Source organism: Nylanderia fulva, unplaced genomic scaffold (genome assembly GCF_048542155.1).
Source record: "Nylanderia fulva isolate GAGA-0341 unplaced genomic scaffold, ASM4854215v1 Scaffold4, whole genome shotgun sequence".
In the NCBI taxonomy this organism is placed as follows: Eukaryota; Metazoa; Arthropoda; class Insecta; order Hymenoptera; family Formicidae; genus Nylanderia; species Nylanderia fulva.
The window spans coordinates 7,188,156-7,203,428 of NW_028190476.1; the positions used below are offsets into that span (position 1 = coordinate 7,188,156).

The following is a 15,273-nucleotide window of genomic DNA, read 5'->3' on the forward strand; positions in this document are numbered from 1 at the left end:
TTAGAAAATACAATACTTAAGACAAAAGTTATAGAACACAATGTTTTATGCAGCAGTTATGTCCCAAATAGCAAAATTAATCATTTTGATGTCATTTTAGCATCAACTAATTTTGCTATCTGGGGTCATTTTGAGCTTGGATCATGTTCATGTTTTGATGATATAATATTAATAAATATATATAAATATTGACAGTATGAGTTAAAAAATTCTTACTAAAAAAGAATTTATAATCATATATTTTGGAAACGCCTCGATATTAATTAAAAAAATATATAATAAAAATAGGAGTTCTTATTTAAACAGTTCAAGATGATTTACACAAAGATCCAACGTCAAAATGACGCAATTTATATATGTATATACATCATATTTGTAACTTTTGTCTAATAGTCTAATTATAAAGCAAGTTTTCCAAAATTCATAGTTATAGAAATCTTAAGATGTTGTTTTCCTTCTATATTAACAAAATTTAAAAAATTCCTTACCTATCTCCGGAGGCAAGATGTTTACCGTCAGGACTGACTCTTATAGATCTTACTCCATTACGACCATCATAAGACGCGTCACTTTTTTCGGTGGATCCTGCGGCAGCTAAATCCAGATCCTTCAGATAAGTCAATTCTGGATCCACATACAAGACTTTGAGTAATTCCTGTTGATAAGAAGAAAAATTGTGAAATAAGATATAGATTTCATACGATTGCGTTTCATTTTGTTATATTTTAAGGAAAAAAAATAAAGCGTATGCCTATATATACTAACGTTGCTGTAAATGTTTCGCTTATACAATGTATCGTTTGGCGAGATATCTTTCTCCAGATTCCAAATTCTTATTGTGTCATCGCTGGAGCAAGTGATGAAACTCCCAAGAGGCATCGCGCCGACAGATTCTGGGCCGATTGGATACATTTCGACACCCCAAATGCAGGCCGAATGGTATAAAAATGAATGTGACTTGCCGACCCGCCTAATGTCTCTCACGTCCCAAACGTAGATACTATGGTCGTTGTAGATGCAGGTCAGCTTGTTGTTTCGTTCGTCGAATGCCAGCGCAATTGTATCCGGATACCTCGCGTTCGGTGGATGTTGGGACATATGACTGGAAAAATGAATAAAAACGTATTTATAGGTCTTGTGCATTATGAGATACCCAGGTAACAAGCTGATGTCATTAAACGTCAAAATGACGTAATTTACTCGGCAAAGAATTAAAGCAATATTGCTATAAACCTGATGGATAATCCTTGCGCGACATCGACCCCCAAATAATGCGTCCGCGGTAGTGTAGTGATAAATTGAAGAGTGCTAGGACTGAAACACCTTACAATTCCTTCAGCGCATCCGATAAAAATATATTTATCTCCGACGGTCATGCAATTGGCACTGCTTGTCTGGAAAAATAGTAAAAAACTCTTCTCATTCACATGGATATGCCTAAAGTAGATTGATTACATTCCATTCTTTTCTTTTTGCTTTGTTGTGATCAGCATATAATTGTGTATAGAAAGAATCTTGACTAGAATAACTTACTCGGAGTTCGACCCATTTATCCAAAAGTCTCCTATTATTAAATTCGCACAACAGGCCTGTTTTGGTAATCACATATGTGGAATCAGCCATTTCCCCCTTGCCGCAAGCTACATCGACGAAGTCGTTGTTTCTTTGTTCCCCTAATATGGCAGATCGGCCCATCAAAGGCACAGGTTCCTTATACTGCGCAAGAAAATACCATATACATATATGTTAGAAAGTTAAGCTCTCTGTCGCGCGAAGAGAAGAGAGAAAAAGATTGATCTAATCGATTAAATGAAAGAAGTTATTGTACCTTGGCACTGCGAGAATATTCCAAGTACCAAAACTTGACGTGTCTGTTACCCACGGTAACAAAATAGTTGCCGTTTTCCGCGAAGCAGACAGCCTTGACCTTGCTCGAAACTTTGTTAGAGGCCACTTTAATATTGTTCCTCCAATCCCAGACGTTGACGATCATGTCGTGCTGCGAGCCGACCGATACAACATACTTGTTGCTCGGCGAAAATGCCTTAAAACAGATACAAATATTTTTTTGTACATGTATTTACTGCAATTCACTTTCGAGACATCCTGTGCATCTACAGAATATTGCATTTTAATCTTAAGACTCCTTGGCGCTCGCTGTGGCCATGTCAGATTGTGACGTCAGCAGCGAGAAAATACACGTTGAAAATTCTTAGATGCCATATTTAAATGAAAATATTTTCTTATCTAAAAATGGCACGCCGAAATTTTGAACGTGTATTTTTCTCTCGCCTCTGACGTCATAATCTAACATAGCAAGTACCAAAAGGAGCCTTGATAGAAAAACATACAAAAAAAAAGAATATTGATGTAAAATAATCTTGGCTTAAAAATGAGGCTTGAAGATAAGAAGTAAAAAATATCCCAGATTTTGCAACTATATACATTTGAGATGAAAAATCATTTAAGTAGCACTCACCACGCAATTGATGCCATATTTGTGTCCGGGAAATTCCGCGATCTGCACGGCATTATGCGGATCGGAGATGTCCCAGACACGAACGTTTGGCATGTGACCACATTCTCCCGTGGCCAGAAGCTTGCCATCGCCGGCGAGGGCCAGAGAAGTTACGGTTTTGCGACAAGCGTTCAACACGTGTGCCTGAGTGTTCCTCCGTGGATTGAATAGCACGACGGTGCAGCTGCAATATGCAATGGAAATATTGTTAATTGTTACTACGTATTTATAAAATGCAACCAATCGAAACAATTTTATTCTCGTCGTTAAGAAAGTGCGATTACAAATTTTTAATACAAATTATAATACACAAGGTGTTCCAAAATTCGCGAATATCGATAATTTCCAAGTTATAAGCGATTGAAAATAAAGGATTTTTCGCAAACTAAGTCTTGTGGAAATAAAATATTAACAAAATTATATTCTTCAATTAATTTCAAGTAGAGTTTACTTTAGTAAAATTTTAATTTAAGATTTAGTTATAAAGATACATGATGGTAAAAACTGAGGATGAAAACATGCAATAAATGATGACTTCTCTCGACATTTTCGCTCATTCACGAATTTTGGGACACCCTGTATACAATCTATAATATATACAAATGTTATAATTATAAAGCACAATTTTAAATTAATTTACAATATCATTATTGTTTGCTGTTACATCAAATTTATATCTAAGAATTAAAAATTAAAATTGTATTATATTTTATACAGTTCAATATGATAAATGACATTCCATATTGCTGATTAATTCCCCATAATTTTTAAAATTTTATATGATAAGATAGTATTTTCATTAGAGATTAGAGATATAGTGGTTGAGAGTGCGATAAAAAAATTAAAAAATAAAAAATATATTTATTTACAGTAAATCAAAAAGTTTTAAGTGTTTTAAAAGCAGGGTTGATAAGTTAATGATTTTTTTAAATTAAGTTAAGTTAAAGTTAGTTGCTTATAAAATTAATTTAAATTAAAAGTTGCATGAACAAAAAATTAACTCAGTTAATGTTAATATTAAATTAATTGAAGTTAAATCAAAAGTTAATTTTGAAAAACATTATTTATATTAAATTAGAATTTTTGTTTGTTAATTCTTTAAAAATTTATAATAATAAATAACAAAGAAATTTTGATTTTTATATAAAAATATATTTTTTGGTAATTACAATTGCTGACAAATAAACATAAAAATTAAAAATACTTTAATTTAAAAATAATACGTTTATAACTTATAAAAAACAATAATCGTATTGAGAGATAAAAAATGTAATTTAGAAAAAAAATTAATAAGTTTAAGGTCAAAAATAACTAGTTGAAATAAAAATAAATACATTTTAAATTAACTGAGCTAAATTAAAAGTTATTAACTTTTTAACGTTTTTTTAACTTTTAACTAATTAACTAGTTATTACTCTGTTTAAAAGTTTATCTCTTATGTATTGGAATACTTCGTAGAAAAAAATGATAGCAATGTAGAAATGACCGTATTCATGGAGTGACGTAACGACATAGTCGAGCACAGCATACATATGCATGATGTGTCGACTTGTGCCGTAGTTAGAAAGCAAATGGATTGTATACTGTGTTACACACTCGTTTGTATATTTTGCTGGAAAACATCCATAGTCTTAATACAAGTATTTCCTTATTTTGTTAGAGATTCAAAAGAAAATTGTGCATTTTTATGTTTTGCTCTTTTTAAACATATCTAAATTGTCTAAAGTGTCTCTATTGTATTTATTTATTATCTACATTTTATTGTTTCAATTCAATGAAAGAGGAATCAAACTTACCCAGCTGGATAAGCGACCAGGTCAAGTGTGACGTCACAATCAAGGGCTGCATTGCTGGATACAGTTACTCCCAGGACTCGTTCTAATTTGATCTAAAATAAATTTTTTTAAAATATTTTCAATACTTACTGTAACAAAGTAAAATTTTTACTCAATAATTATTAATAAGATTCCAAATAAACTGATTAGTGATAAAATTGCAAAATAATGAGATAATTTAATAGTACAATTTTTCGTAATTTAATTTTTTTTTTTTTAAATAAGCACTTCAACAAAGAAATTTCAACGAGATTAATTTTTTTAATGATGTAAGTGATTGTGCATAAAGAACAAATTTTATATATTCGATGCGATATCAAGTGTTTAAATAATTTTCATTTGATGTGTTTTGGATCTTCTATGTATATTATTTTACAATTAGTTACATTTGTATATACATTTCTCATTTTTTAGATGTACATTATATTACATCGAGGATGTATATCTATAAAATATACATATATGAATGTATATATATTGTATAGTAACATATTTTAATGTTTTGTGGGTTAGTATGGCACTTGTGTCACACTTATTGTTAGCCCCAGGCATTCACCATTGAATTCTGCAATATTATGTGGCTTTTTCTTTGTCGAGGAAAACGAGGTACATACATTTCATTATAAAATATATGTGTGTTGTGTGTGAAATATGTCAAATTTAGATTAGCGTGATTAGCGTGAATGATAAAAGATACACATTATAAGTCATGACTTGACAATTTGCTGATATTTATGTGTGTTGAATATAGTTTTAACTATTTTATATTTTACCGAAAAAATTACAAAATTATAAAACTCCACATATCCTTATGATTTTCAAACTGTGTATCCTTATAATATATCCTCATAATTTTCAAAATATATGTGTGTTATGTGACAGATAATATAATTTCTCAACTTGTACTAAATTGTACTAATCCACAAAACAAATAAAAACCATGCAAGACTCAGTCTCTTCAAGGATTAGTTAAAGATCCATTCGAAAAATATAAGATTGAAAAAAATTTGATATTTCGAATTTTCTCCAGTTGTACCAAATTGTGCTAATTGAGCACAATAATTTTTCTTAATGTTCAAATGCCAAACTAGACCATTATAATTTCCAATTAAAACAGACAGAATTAAAATGTCAAAATTTTAGATACAAATTTTATATCCTTAGAGCATATTGACAGATAAATGAATTTTAAAATTAATGAAAAATTAACTAATAAATATATATGTAGATGTAGACGTCTAACAAAATCATAACAATTTTATGGATTAATGTTACTGTGTATATGTATATTCAAAAATAATATACATATAAATATAATACATATATAATATATATATATATATATATATATATATATATGTATATATGTATAATATATATATATATATAATATATATAAAAATTTATATCATTATCATCACTTACTCTATTCTGTATCCTAACGTTCTCTTGACCTCTCTTTAAATTAGGGGCCCGGAGAACCTTGCTGGTAAGTGGTGGTTCCATCATGGTAATAAATTCCGTTCTCTCAGGATTTCATTTCTGAATGAACGTTCAGATTTTATTTCATTTTCTGTAACAGAAATAATATTTTTATATATTTTGCGCATTAAATATAACTTTTGCGAAGAAATAAACAAGCGATTTTCCATTCGTATAATAAACAGAAGAAATAGATTAGCTTTAAACAAGTAAATTTTTTTCTCTGTATAAGCTTGTGAAAATGATTGATTATTTCATATTATCGAATGCAAAGTAGTTGCATCAATATTTATTTCAATTTTGTTCAAACACAATCTTTTGCACTTTCATGCATCTGCAATCATGTGTTTGCTAGAAATTTATGATTAGATGACAAGATAGAATCTATAATAGTATAAAATTGGCATAATATATCAAAATTTCTGAACTTTCTTGAACCTTTACGAGGCCTCTCGGTTATCATGATGATACGATGATAGATAGTTAAGTGAAAGTAAGAATAAATACGTCTCGATAATGAAAAATCGAGATTTTATGCAAATTTTTTTATGTCAGATTGTGCAGCTAATATAAAAAAAAATATATATATATAAAGTTAAATAATTTTCCCTCGATTATTTATAATGCTATAAAGAATTATACACTATCGATAAAATAAAGAATGTAAACAAAATATGCAGATTTGAAATAAATGCAAATGGAAATACAAAATGTAAAATGTCTATTTTGTATTTTGCATTTAAAGTACATTTTTCTTCATCTCCATTTAAATGACTTTCATTACCCATTTTATATTCTAAATGCATTTTGTTTATAAACTAAATTGAGATATCAATGATATGTGATATGTGTATATGTATATGTACAATGTAATGATGGTATCATGTCCTCATTATTCCAGCACGCTGGATTTTAATTATGATTCTTATAAAAGAAAAACTTCTTCTTTTCCGAAAGCAATCAAAATGTCATTTTAAAAGAATAATTAAATGTGAATAATAATAGGCAAACATTTTTTGTAATCCTACATCTAAAAATTTATATAATTCAATTTTTGTAATTCATAATAAAATATTAACAAAACAGAATTTAAGAAATAATATATATAAAAGTGAAAAAAATTAAAAAATGTAAAAAAGAAATATAAAATAAAAATGAAATTTAAATTTAAATAAATATAAAAATATGTAAAAATATAAATATTTATAAAGATTTTTATGAAAAAAAAAAAAAAAATCATTTTAGAAATGCCTATTTTCTATTTCTAATTTAAAAAATGGGAGCTTTCCAAAAAAGCATTTTGCATTTTCAAAAATTAAAAGAATCAAACTTTTTTTTCTATTTTCAATGAGTTTAAACATTCATTTTGCACATTTCTGGCTATACATATATTGAAAAAAATTTGTTAACTTGACTAAATCCTGCAACAAAATTATTATTTTGTTAATTGAACGTATATTAGTATTTAAGTCATACACATTTTGTTATATTTAATATTATATTTAATTTAAATATTTTTTCGCGATAGGCTCTCTCAGCGAATTATATATCTTTCCTTGTTGTTAAATATTTTTATATTTAACAATTAACAAAATAATATTTAGTCAAAAGATTTAGTAAAGTTTACAAAATCTTTTTAGTGTACAAATTACGTTATTGACTTTCACTCTAGTTGCAAATGCATTATAAATTTTGAAGGAAATATATAGGCTAATTTATAAGAAATATATAAGATCTTAACATTTTTATATATAATTTTAAGAACAAGAAGTAGAAATATAATAGTGATCTCTTGTTAAAATAATAATTTACAGCAAAATATTAAGAGCTAAAAAAATAATTTACATTAATATTGTATTATAAAAATATAAAAATACAAAGTAATATTATCAAGGAATATCAATGCACAAAACTTAGGTGTTTCGGAGTTTTTTTTTTACCAAGGACACTGAATTAACACTCGATTTTTAATGCTAAAACTAAAAGTTATAACTGTGTTTTATACTTATTATTGTCCAATTAATTTCGAAACAATATTGTTAGTTCTTTCTCGAACCAACAATCATAATGACAAATAATTAGATATAATAGATCTAGTTATTATTTGACCCGGAAGCAGCTATCTTTAGCTAAGAAAGAATTAATGTTGATTGTAGTTTCAATCAAAGCTCTAATAAATCTCCAATAATAAAAATAAATAAATAAAATAAAAATAAGAAATAAAGCCTGCCAAGTGAATTCTTGCAATAAAAATAAAGCAAATACCATTTGCATTTTAAATAATAAAAATATATTTGTAGAAATGTACACACACGAAATGGAATTAATTTACAAAAAATATGCTGAACAATTTTATTTTAGAAATTTTACAAGAAAAAAAATAACTGTGACATATTAAGTTTTTGCAATTAAGAGCTATTTTTATTAATTATTTAAATAATAATTAATGAATTATTTAAATGTTAAAGAAATTAAAGGTAAAATAAACAAAGTTTTTTTTTAAATACACTGAGAAAAAAATTTGTTAATTTGACTAAAACGTTCAACTAATTGTAAATTACTTTTGTTAATTAAATATATATTAGTATTTAATTCAAATACACTTTTGTTAGATTTAATATGTTATATTTAAATATTTTTATATGTTTAATTAACAAAATATTATTTAGTTGAACGATTTAGTCAATTTAACTTTTTTTTCAGTGTGCTATCTGGTTCAACTTATAATCAGTAATCAATTTCTTCTGCAATAATTTTATATAAATTCCTCACATATAAGTATTAAACTCTTGGTTTTTCATTGATCTTAGCATTGTTTTTTAATAGATTTTCAGGATAAAAAAGCATTTTCAATCGATTGTATTTTTATGAATTGGATTAAATTACACAGTTCGACAAAAAAATACATAAGAACAAGAATAATCATTATCTCTGTAGTTTATTTGATACTAAATACAATTGCAAATTGCTTTATTCTATAAATATTGAGAAATTTGCATTAAAAAGAAAGCCATGACCTTAGAAATTTATGCTCACATTTAATAGATTATTAAATCATGAATTTGCCTAGAAAAAAATGTTGAAATTTTGGTTGAGGAATCGATTTTAGACAAAAGACTGTAATCCAAAACATAATTAAAAAATAGTTAAATCTTCTAAAGCAATATTAATCACTTGGATCACATGTATATATAGAAAAAAAAGAAGTGTTAAATCAACACTTATATACTTGTATGTATGCAAAAAAATTGAATGGAAAAAGAAAAATGTTGGATAGAAAATAACTTATTTCTTCATATAACATATTTTATTATATTCTTCAGAACATAATATAAAATATTGAAATAAGGCCGTAATAATGTTGAAATTTAAGATTTAGCAAATTTTTATAAAGAGATTATGGAATCTTATCAGAAGATTATTTATATTGTTGCATATATACAAATATTAAATACTGATTTGACATTTCTTTCTTTTTCTGCATACATTTGTATCGATTATTCAAATATTATTTATCGAATAATTATCACAGAGAGACTGAACTTGTCAAAACCTTGAAGTCATCGCATTCATCATTTCATTTCCCTATTTCTATTTACATACATCATACATTATGTTTGACATATATTACATATTTATACATATCTTTATATTATAATTACATATAATTATATGGAACACATATATATAATTATATATGTTCACATGTTCTCTTTTTCCATCTTCTAAGTAAGAAAAATAAATAAAAATGAGAAGAGCAATAATAAAAAATAATTTAAAAAATACATTCTTTTTGAAAAAGTAAACTTAAAAAAATGAGAAAAATTGCTCATATTTATCTGTCAAATTTATGATTGTTTCTTTATACAAATAATTCCTGAGAATCAATGATGCATATCCAACCGTATAAAAATATTCTCAATCGACGTGCTGCATCGTCGTACACGATGATCGATGATCACAATTGATGCTCGTTATGTAAATCAAGAAATCGAAACGTAGAACACTAGATAGATGCATATATAGATAAGCAAAGAGTAGCGGCATCAGTCGAACAATAAAAAATAGAGAAAGAAAAAAAGAGAAGGAAAGAAAGAGAATTACGTGTAAAAAAAAAAATATACATATATGTGTATACATATATGAAAGGATATCGTCCAATGTGGAACATTAACGCGTCGTAAACGTTTAGAGGTTACGTTTAGCAAACGGATAATCGTTAAGTGATAAGCAATACTTACATATATTGATTGTCCGCGGCGGAAACATTGTATGTATACCTCGAATTGGCGAATCCCGGGGAGAAAACTCGCGGAAAAAATCGTACGTGAGACAAATTCGACAATGAATACGAAACAAACACAACACACGTTTACACGTCACAAAATAGACGGAACAAACTAAATCATCATCTTTCGCACAGTCTCTCGTTCGTTAGACAATTCGCTGCAAAAATGCACAACTTGCGACATCTGTCGGAGAGATGGAGAAACACGAATCGGGCGCGATTTTTGAACGCGAGAAATTTCAAATTCAAACTTGAATAATCATATATTTTATTTAAATATATTTTTTAATATATTTAAATAAATATATTTTTTTTAATATATTTATTTAAATATATTAAATATATATAAAAAACCACTCCTCAATGTTTAAAGTCGACCAGACTGGCAATAATTTATTATAAATATTTATAATAAATTATTGCCAGTCTGGTCGACTTTAAACATTGAGGAGTGGTTTTTTATTAATTATTACTGGCAACCTTAAGGATTATTATTTATTAAATATATATATTTTATTTAAAAAAAAAAAAATAAAATAAATATAATTAATATAATAAATATAATAAATATAATAAAATATAATTTATAATATAATAATAAAATAAATATAATAAAACATTTAATAAAATAATAAAATAAATATAATTAATATAATAAATATAATAAATATAAATAAATAAAATTAAAATTATAAATATATAATTATATATATTATAATAATATAATAGTTATATACCTATAAATATATACATATATATATATATATATATTCTATAACATTTGTATTTTGAAGATGTTCGGAAATCCGTTCATCAAAAATCAGAATTTGACAAACCAATCGGAGACCGGGGATCCCTTTGTTCTGATTGGTCGATCGAGGGCTTCGCCCTCGATGAATATTATTTTCGAACGCAATCTAGAATGCTGCTGCCCTCTGGCACACTTGCGAATGTTCGCGATCAACATTCGTATATTCGTCCGTGCCGGTCCGCAAATTAATAAAGTACGATGAGTGTAGTGAACCAATTAGTGTTGTTATTTACGTTATATAATTAATTGCATGAATCAGATCGCATCGCGCAAGATTGACCTCGTCCGCGAAAATCTCACTTGACGTTTGACGTTTTCTCCTTCGAAAACGCGTGACGTCACAGCAACGACTCGACAGAGGACAATCGCGAGAAGTGCAAAGTGTTTCGAAGCTTCTTCGAGGAAGAGGAGGTTCAGAGTGGCATCGGGTAACCGTGAAGCAATTATATATATATATATGTATATATGGTGAATATATTTATCATCTTATTATTACTATTATTTATATTTTATATATTTCTTTTAAAAATAAAATTTTTAATATATGTTATTTTATTATTACTATTATTTATTTTAATATACTATTATTTTGTAATATATTATATATTTTAATAATTTTATTTTTTGATATATTAATTTTATTTTACATTCCGCTATATAATTTCCATGTATTTTTATATTTACAGTTTACAACTCTGCTGCTGCACATCATATCAGTGAGTCTTATTAATGTTTACTGAAATTTTGAGTAATAATTTATTTGCAAAAATCCTCTCTATTTTTATCGAAATTTTTTACAATATTTTATGTGTATTTTTGTACCTGAAACCTCTTGGCCTCTTCTATTGTACAAAGGGGACCTACTAACTTTTTTTACTTGAAAGCGACAATTTTAATTTTCTTCAATATTATCAAAGATATTAAATATAATATATACAATTTATTTAAAATATACTAAAAATGTTGAGAAAAATACTATTATATACTTAAAAAATATTGATGAGAGGTATATATAGCAATTTATTTAAAACAATTAGATGTTTTATCGTAAGTATATACATATTTATTGCATATGAATGCATTACAATATTAATAATATTACAAACAAAAGAGAAAGATACCAATATCAGATTTCTGTTGATTCTTTCTTATCCATATTTTGTGGTTTATGTAACTTAGTTAGTTCTTCCAATGTATCCTTTCGAATACCAGATTTAACTGATAACTTTTCTATTTTTTGTTGAATTATTTGTTTTTCATCTTTATCTTGAACTATATTTAATGGCACGTTGTCTTCTGTTGATTGGGATATCTCCTGCCTCCATTTCGTCAACCAATTATTAGGAACAGTCTGAGAAAATTAAAACATTTATTATTTTCGACCAGGAATTTTCTGTGGTTGTGTTTATAAAATAGGAACAATTTACTTGACTAAAATTTTTTTTAAGAATTATTTAATAAATTATTTAACACATTTATTAAGTAAATTATTGAATTAAATAATTTTATATGATAAATGATTAGAATATTTTATTTTAATCAAAATATAGTTAAATATTTTGCTGAAACTATGGGTGCAACAAGAAAATATTTTATGCAGAAGTTAAAAGATTTCCAGGGGAAAAAAGAATTGTTAATCTTAAATTTTGATTAAGGTGTTATTTTTTACAATTATTCAAAAACCTATGTTTTTTTTTTTTTTGTAAAATAAAGTCACCCTAATTTTTTTGCAACTTTTATTTGGCATAAAATGTTAAGATAGAATGGCAAAAAATTGAATAATTTACAAGATATTTCGTACTTTAATTTGACATAATTTGCAACTAGTAGCTACATATTTTATTTTAAAACAAATATGTTTTCTATTGATTTTTCATTATTTTATGTAAAAAAATAATAAAGTAAAATCAATGTAAAATTATGTCACATTAAAATACAAAATATCTCTAAACTATTCACTTTTTAGCTATCCTATTCTTTTTATGCCAAATACTGCGAAAAATCGAGTTATGTAAATTCTTATTTACATTTTGATTTTCTCCCTCTTTCTCTTGTTTATTCTGTATTTGAATCTTTTTAAATGCCGCCTCCATTGCTTTAAGTTTTTCCATTTCCTTTTGGATTCTACGTTCCACTTGATATTTGGCTATTTGTTGTGCTAATGGTCCTAATTCTCCTTTCATCGCGGCATGTAACATTACCTATTTACAAAAAAAGTTATATTTTTTAAATTAAATTTATGAGTTATGTGACATACAAAAATTGTAAAAATTTTGACCTCTCTTTTTTTAGCATTGTCAGTTGTACCTATCGGATTTGTTTCACTTTGTGGTCCCAATTCGATAACAATTTGGAAATCCGCATGTTCACCTAATCGAAATCCTAAACCAAGTCTGGAATCGGTTCCTGAAAAATTTAATTTTATATAGCAATTTAAATATAAGTTAACGATTTAAAATATATAAAAATTAAAATTTAACGATATATAAAAAAATATAAATATTTAAAAATAGATTTACAAAGTTTAAGTCTTATATGAGATAAAAAGTTTCTTTAATTCAGTAATATATTTATAAAAGATGAATTTTTGTGAGCAGAGAAAAAGAAGGAGATACCTTTTTTGATCGGAGGAATATTTGAATAGATCAAACTTAAAATTGTTGGCACTTCCTCAGGTATAATCAAACTTGTTGCATCTGTAATTTTTTTTATAAATCGGTTATGTTATATGTAACAAAAAATAGCGAGAAATTCCGTGAAAATCATCTAAATTAGTATATTAATTCGTAAGTAAATGATTTTATTTTAATAAATTATTCGATTTTCATACATTATATGTATAAGAAGTTTTCTTTTTTCATAATACTATTTTTATTTAAATTTTAGTGAATGATGACTTATATAAATCAAATACAAATCACATTTACTTTCAAAGAAAATTAGCAAAAGCAGTAGCCGCACGATTGCACTTTTCATGATTGTCATTATTTTGAAAGGGAAATTCCTGCATATATGCCAATCACTTTCATGTGTTCAATCAATGCGTGACTTAGTTTTCATAGGTATTCTGCAATCGAATATAAGCAAAGATTAATCTTTGGAACATGACATAATTTTTTCATTATAAAGGATAACATCTACTTTACTAGCGTTAACTTTTATTATTATTTATTTATTAATATTTATTACAATTAATTATATTAATATTATATTAATATATATTAATATATATTATATTAATATATATTATAGTGATATATATTAATAAATATTAATAGTTAAAATTTTATTAATTTTGTCAATATTTATATTAGTTAAAAATATGTTTTTATCTGCGTAACAGTTTCGTAGACCAATATTATATTTTGTGAACTAAGTAAAGTTCACATACTAAATTATTGTTTTGGGATATTAAATCAGAAATTCGATACAAAATAGATATACACAAATTTTATACGACACATTAAAAGTATTATTATATTTTGATTTAAAATCACACAAATTTGTGTTTCTGTTGAATTAAAACTGCAAATTATCACTATATTCACATTTGCACTCGCATATGTTATCAATTTTGTAATAAACTGTACGATCTACTAATTTCAAGTCCGATTAGAATTGCACGAAAGTAAAATTTAAAAACGAAATTGAAACGGATGATCGCGTGCAATGTGCATTTTCCCGAGAAAGCGCAGACGTTTACTTCTTAAACCGCTCGCTGATTTTCTATATTATTCACTAATATCGTACACGTGTTCCGAGAGACGACCGCCTTTTTAATTAATACCGTTCAATGACCGTATTAAATTGAATTAATTATAAGGAAGGAAAAAAATAATTTGCCGCAAAATAAAGGACTGCGCGACTTCGTCCTTCGACTTAAACGAAAGTGAAACCTAGAGAGAGTCGATAATAGATAGCTCACCGATCAACGTTCTAAGATAAACTGAAATATTATTACGAAATGTATATGGCTTTCGGTGCCACGCCAATGCGAGAAAGAGTGCTTATAGACGTACGTTTTAAAGTGAAAGGAGAAGCGACGGAGATCGAGGTCATCCGCGGTTAAATGTCGATATCGGCCCGGTAAACTCTCTCTTTCCTATGCACGTTTTTTTGTGTCCCCTATTATATGCAAAAAAAATAATTTTGTACATTTTATTTGAATAGAAACTTGACGCCGTCGTTAAATGGCCTCGCCATCGCTGATCTATGACTGGAGATCGTTACTTTGCGATGTAGGTAGGTGCCTATTGAAGGACTATCACAATCAAATGCGACCCCGAGTGCAGCAAAATTGCTTTCTGCGTGTCAATAGTTTTGCCTATGTACAGGAACA

General features: G+C 26.8%; 2 protein-coding genes across 7 annotated transcripts in view; both read right to left on the reverse strand.

Annotated features, from left to right (window-relative positions):
* Positions 1 to 10,263, reverse strand: part of Wdr62 (WD repeat domain 62) — a 33,183-nt gene extending 22,920 nt beyond the window's left edge. For all 3 annotated transcript variants that reach the window (XM_029311360.2, XM_029311359.2, XM_029311358.2), the window contains exons 1-9: positions 10,077 to 10,263; positions 5,779 to 5,926; positions 4,315 to 4,406; positions 2,480 to 2,702; positions 1,829 to 2,044; positions 1,534 to 1,716; positions 1,234 to 1,394; positions 766 to 1,102; positions 489 to 655 (exon numbers count right to left, since the gene is read on the reverse strand). In XM_029311360.2, coding sequence (XP_029167193.1) covers positions 489 to 655; positions 766 to 1,102; positions 1,234 to 1,394; positions 1,534 to 1,716; positions 1,829 to 2,044; positions 2,480 to 2,702; positions 4,315 to 4,406; positions 5,779 to 5,862 — 1,463 coding nt within the window. In that variant the 5' untranslated portion in view covers positions 5,863 to 5,926; positions 10,077 to 10,263. The remainder of the gene's footprint in view (positions 1 to 488; positions 656 to 765; positions 1,103 to 1,233; positions 1,395 to 1,533; positions 1,717 to 1,828; positions 2,045 to 2,479; positions 2,703 to 4,314; positions 4,407 to 5,778; positions 5,927 to 10,076) is intronic.
* A 1,709-nt stretch (positions 10,264 to 11,972) lies between these two features.
* On the reverse strand, positions 11,973 to 15,150 carry snsl (snustorr snarlik). 4 transcript variants are annotated; one of them, XM_085485911.1, is made up of 6 exons: positions 15,090 to 15,150; positions 13,862 to 14,001; positions 13,550 to 13,630; positions 13,213 to 13,340; positions 12,962 to 13,135; positions 11,973 to 12,285 (listed from the first exon to the last, which is right to left on the reverse strand). In XM_085485911.1, the coding sequence occupies exons 2-6, from the start codon at positions 13,917 to 13,919 to the stop codon at positions 12,061 to 12,063; spliced, it is 666 nt and encodes a 221-aa protein (XP_085342037.1). In that variant the 5' UTR covers positions 13,920 to 14,001; positions 15,090 to 15,150; the 3' UTR covers positions 11,973 to 12,060. The 4 variants fall into 4 exon arrangements, with proteins under 4 accessions (XP_085342037.1, XP_085342036.1, XP_085342038.1 ...); XM_085485910.1 differs by lacking the exon at positions 15,090 to 15,150 and adding an exon at positions 14,954 to 15,019; XM_085485912.1 differs by lacking the exon at positions 15,090 to 15,150 and adding an exon at positions 14,860 to 14,929.
* Positions 15,151 to 15,273: the final 123 nt, after the last annotated feature.

What these genes read in the sequence shown, in the direction of transcription:
- snsl (XM_085485911.1), bottom strand. Translation starts at nt 13,919, where the DNA reads ATGACAATCATGAAAAGTGCAATCGTGCGGCTACTGCTTTTGCTAATT. An exon ending in TTTGCTAATTTTCTTTGAAA is followed by an intron (nt 13,631 to 13,861) that starts GTAAATGTGATT and finishes AAAAAATTACAG; the next exon opens with ATGCAACAAGTTTGATTATA. An exon ending in AAGAGGGAGAAAATCAAAAT is followed by an intron (nt 12,286 to 12,961) that starts GTAAATAAGAAT and finishes TAATTTTCTCAG; the next exon opens with ACTGTTCCTAATAATTGGTT.